This window comes from Danio aesculapii, chromosome 9, assembly GCF_903798145.1.
Source record: "Danio aesculapii chromosome 9, fDanAes4.1, whole genome shotgun sequence".
NCBI lineage: Eukaryota > Metazoa > Chordata > Actinopteri > Cypriniformes > Danionidae > Danio > Danio aesculapii.
This window is the reverse complement of record NC_079443.1, coordinates 52,636,199-52,641,332: the sequence shown is the minus strand read 5'-3', so window position 1 is coordinate 52,641,332 and position 5,134 is coordinate 52,636,199. Positions and strand designations below refer to the sequence as shown.

Here is a 5,134-nt window from a genome sequence, read left to right as displayed (position 1 = left end):
GCATCATGGATGTGCAGCCGACAAATCTGCAGCAACTGTGTGATGCTATCATGTCAATATGGAGCAAAATCTCTGAGGAATATTTCCAGTGTCTTGTTGAATCTCTGCCATGAAGGATTGAGGCAGTATTTACTATAAATTACTCTATTTATTCATGTTTATCATTACTGAAACCTTTTTCTTTGATTTTTAAAGAACTTGTATGGCTTGAATGAAGAAATGTATGCATTAGCAACTTACACCTGTAAAAAAATTATAATCTATAAACATCCAAAGGGGTTGTTCAAGAGGTCACTGGGTTCAGATCCTCCCAGCCAACAATTCTCAAATCCCATTGCTGTTGCACGCCCCGACACACATTTCATTTGTGCCATGCATCTCTCCTCGGGTAAAACGGAGCACGTTCACCCCCGTGTGATGACGTATGCAGCACGCTGTCCTCAGTAAACTCTCCTCTCCGTCAAGCTCGCGCACAAGTAAACTTTGAACAGAAGTTGCTAGATCTACTCGCGATGCTTTCCGCTGACAAACCCAGAGGAGATTTCACCGCAGAATAAGACGGTCTGGAGGATTGTTTGAGATCTGCCGCGGAATAAATCTTCAGCAGCTGCTGGTGATGTGGGCTGTGTGCGCGCTCGTGGTGCTGTGCGTCCCCGCGGATGTGCGCGCGCTCAACTGCAGCGTGGTGAAAGACGCGTACCGCGCGCTGGGTTTCAGTCCAGATGATGTGCCCGCGGAGCAGACCTCAGGTACTTCATAACACGCAGACATGCTTTAACGATTAAATTAAACTTGAATCATTACTTCTAGTAGATTATGTCCACTATAAATAAAACGTGGAGTGGTTTTAAACACTAAAGAAATCTCCTCAGGCACTTATCCGCGCACTTTAACACACCGCGTTCCCAGATGATAAAATAGGCTACTTATCGTATAGTCTTAACCCAATTTTAGGCGAAATGTGTGACCCAGGGCCAGAAAAGCAGTTTTAAATGCCAATTAAAATTTAATAACGCATTTATATTTATATATAACCTTATAAACAAGCTTTCCATTAGTCTGTGGTTTGTTTTAATTCACATTATTTGCCTGATTTGTTTTGATATTTGAATATATGTATAATAAATATAATATAATAAATATAATAAATAATAATATTAAAATTATTATAATATAATAATAATATAATAAATTTATTAATTAAAAATTCATTAACTGAAATTGTGGTTTGATGTAAACAAATTGTCATTAAATATAAGTAAACAAAGGTTATGTTATTTGGGAAATTAGTCATAATATATATTTAATAATGGAAGGAAAAAATGATGTTAGAACAGGTATATGCAATTAAGTTTCTTGGTTTTGGATATTACAATTTGTTGGAAACCCAAATAAGTAATGTGATATCAAAATTAGTGAAAACTGTAGCAATAGTGTATAACGCAAGAATTATCCTGGACAATAGAACAATGTATGTATTATATAACACGCTTATGTTGCCATATATGAGTTGTGTTGAAATTTGGGGCACTACATATAAATCTAATTTAAGATCCTTATGTACAATGCAGAAAAAAGTAATTAGACTGATAGAAAATGTGGTGTATTTGGAGCATACAAATCCTTTATTTTTTAAATTGAAGATACTTGAGTTTAATGATTTGGTTCAATTTAAAACAGCACAATTTATGTTTAAAGCTAGGAATAAATGACTTCTGAAATGCATACTAAAGGTTTTTTTTGAAGAAAGACAAAGGGGATATAATCTGAGGGAGAACAACATTTTAGGAGGTTAAAAACAAGAACAACTTTAAAAAGTTTGTGTACGTCTGTGTGTTGTGTGAAATTATGGAACAGTCTAGAACAGACTCTCAAACAATGTCAGGATATTAATCAATTCAAAAAGTTGTATAAATATATATTATTAAAGGAATATAATAAGGGGGATTGAAAAAAGATAAAATGAGAAAGGTATGATGAAATTGTAATAGGGTGTATGCCAAAGTATGCTAATAGGACTTTTAATTTGCCAGTAACCTGGGTTAAGCGCTTCCGGTGAAGTGTATGCCAATGCAAAATCAGCACATTTAAGGTCTGTTTTCTTTAAAAATCAGCGACCTCCACTGGCTGAGTAATATCCGATATTAAGTGGGTCTCAGATTGTACAAGAAGCACTGCATTACATTACATTTTTCCCTGCCATGCATGTCTTTATGATATGTGCATGTATTTTACCCCAGTATATTTAAGGGAGCTTCTGCGCTAGCCTGCCGATTCTGACGGGCTTTAGTAAATGGCTTTTTGTCTCGTTTTACGCTTGAGCTATTAAATCAATGCCGAAGTCTGTTTAACTGATTGTATTGTAATTAAATTTCAACATTGATGCTGTAAAAGGAATCGTATATAATGGAAAAACTCACAATATCAGGTCACCGGAAGATTATCAGTATGGGAACAACACTAGCTCGGCATATACCCTATTGATGGCTGTTTCCAGTACTATGCATTTTTTTTTGGTCTATGTTATAAAACATAAACATACAAATGGAATCAAAGATGCCAAAAAGATGAAAAATGTCTCATGTAAAAAGAAGAAATGTTTACGTAATAGACGAATGATGTATGTGGTAATGGAGTGGGAAATTAATAAGCTTGTGCTTCATCCCGCCCCAGTCCTTTAATACTGAGAAATAGTTTACTCTGATCTAATTAAAATAACAGATAACATTAACATACGTTTGACCTCCTCTAACTGTTCAAACCATTGTGAATGCACACTCATACCAATCAGTCTATTCAAGAAACAAGTCTGAAATTGGCAGATCCAGAGCCCTGATAGACATCGTGTTCACAAGACTTTGTTTTCTTGTAAAATAGGTGCTTGTATCTATCTACATTTAGCATGAAATAAAGTCAAATTAGATGCTGCTTGTAGTTTAACCTACGGTATCTGAAATGGCTAATGAGCGAATAATAGGTCAGAATACACTAAATATCCTTCAAAAGGCTGAAAACTCCTACATAAGCTTTCTTAATAAACTAGATGTAACTAAAATAAATACATAAATGACAGAAGCATGTATTACACAAACTAATCAAAACAGTTGACCCCCCGCACACTGACTTTATTCCAGTTTTGGGTGGAATATGTGAACCTGGAGGCCACAAAACTAAGAATTAATAAGCTTTCCATTGATGTATGATTTTTAGGATAATATTTGGATGAGAAATGTTTGGAAATCTGTAATCTCAGGCTTCAAAAAAAGACTCTCCTCAGACCTCAGGTACTGGCTCACTTTATAACACACCCGGACAGGCTTTAGTGATAAAATTATACTTGATAGAGTACTTTATAGTAGGCTATGTACACTACAAATAAAACACAGGGTTGTTTGAATCCAATTTTGGGTTAAATATGTGACCCCAGAGACGACTAAACCAGTCATAAGTGTCGGTTTTTGGTAAATGAAATATTTACATTACGTGAAAGTGGAATAAATAAGCTTTCCAATGGTGCATGTATAGTTTATATAGGACAATATTTGGATGAAAGATATTTTAAAAGAGAGATATTGTCTTGGTGTTGTATATTACGCTACAAAAACCTTGTAATAAACTGCCAGTTTTTGTACATTTTTTTATTATTATTATTATTGGACTTATTTCTCTATTGTCATTTCGTGTTCACTATATTAATTCAGATCCCTAAAATGTCAATAAAAGTCACTTTGTTAAACTGTAGAGTTGAATTTTCAACATCTGAAGTCGACAGAGCAGAGATCAACATCCTATAATGCAATTCACAACTATAAATAAACACAATACAGAAATGGTTCATTAACATATATTTGTTTACAATGTAGACTAGTTATAGTACGCATTAAAAAATAGTGGGTGTGAAGTATAATTAACATCTTTGTTAATCCTGAAACATCATTATTGTTCAAAAATGTAATCCACAATTAATCCCTACCCCTAAACTCAACCATCACTATATTAATCCCCAAAATCAGAGTGGCATGATATCATGCAAAAGTACATAACTCAGTCTAAACTTAACATAAACTGAAAACGTGTTACTTAATTCTGATTGGTTGATTGGAATGTTGTCCCAGGATCAACCATGTCCTAATTGGTGAAATCAAACTAATGAAAATAAAAAAATTGATTATTTCAACCCAAATTTAGGTGAAATACAAGACCTATAGGACTACAAATCCAGTTTTATAATAGTAATAATAATAAATAATAATAGGCAACACAGTGACTCAGTGGTTAGCACTGTCGCCTCACAGCAAGAAGGTCACTGGTTTGAGCCTCGGCTGGGTCAGTTGGCATTTCTGTGTGGAGTTTGCATGTTCTCCCTGTGTTAACGTGGGTTTCCTCCGGGTGCTCCGGATTCCCTCACAGTCCAAACACATGTGCTATAGGTGAATTGAATAAGCTAAATTGGCTGTAGTGTATGTGTGTGAATGATAGCAACTTATTCTGCTGTGGTAATGCCTGATGAATAAAGGGACTAATCCCAAGGAAATTGAATGTATATCGAATCTGAGGGTTAAAGTAAATCACCTTTAAAGTTGACTACATTAATGCGTGCTACTTATCAAAAAAGATAAGTTTAGTTAAATTTATAGTCCAAAATAGCTGTACTTGATATGATTTTTGGCATAAAAGAAAAATGCACCATTTTGGCCCATACACTGTATTTTTGACCATTGCAACATAAGGCTGATTTTGTGCATTCAGGGTCACATGACAATCAACTGCTGGGTTAATTTAGTTTTTTGAAAGATGCATTCAGTGCAGACTTCAGGTACCCACTCACTTTAACACACCCGGACAGACTTTAATGATGAAACTATACTTGATAAATTACTTATAGCAGGCTATGTGCACTATAAAAAAATAAAACTATATGGTTGTTTTAATCTAATTATGGGTTAAATATGTGACCCTCGAGAGTTAGACCTCGGGCATAAGTGTCAATTTTTGGAAATTGAGATTTATGCATCACATGAATTTGGAATAGGTAAGCTTTCCATTGATGTCTGTAAGATTTATATATGCATGTATAGATCATTTCAATGTGGTGATGTCATTGGCCCAGTAACATTTCCTGCTTGTTGTCGAA

The 5,134-nt window shown here is 34.7% G+C and overlaps 1 protein-coding gene across 1 annotated transcript in view; it reads left to right on the top strand.

The window, feature by feature from the left end:
* The first annotated feature begins 417 nt into the window (after positions 1–417).
* Positions 418–5,134, top strand: part of gpc6b (glypican 6b) — a 60,525-nt gene continuing 55,808 nt past the window's right edge. Inside the window, exon 1 of the mRNA XM_056464988.1 lies at positions 418–749. Coding sequence (XP_056320963.1) covers positions 617–749 — 133 coding nt within the window. The 5' untranslated portion in view covers positions 418–616. The remainder of the gene's footprint in view (positions 750–5,134) is intronic.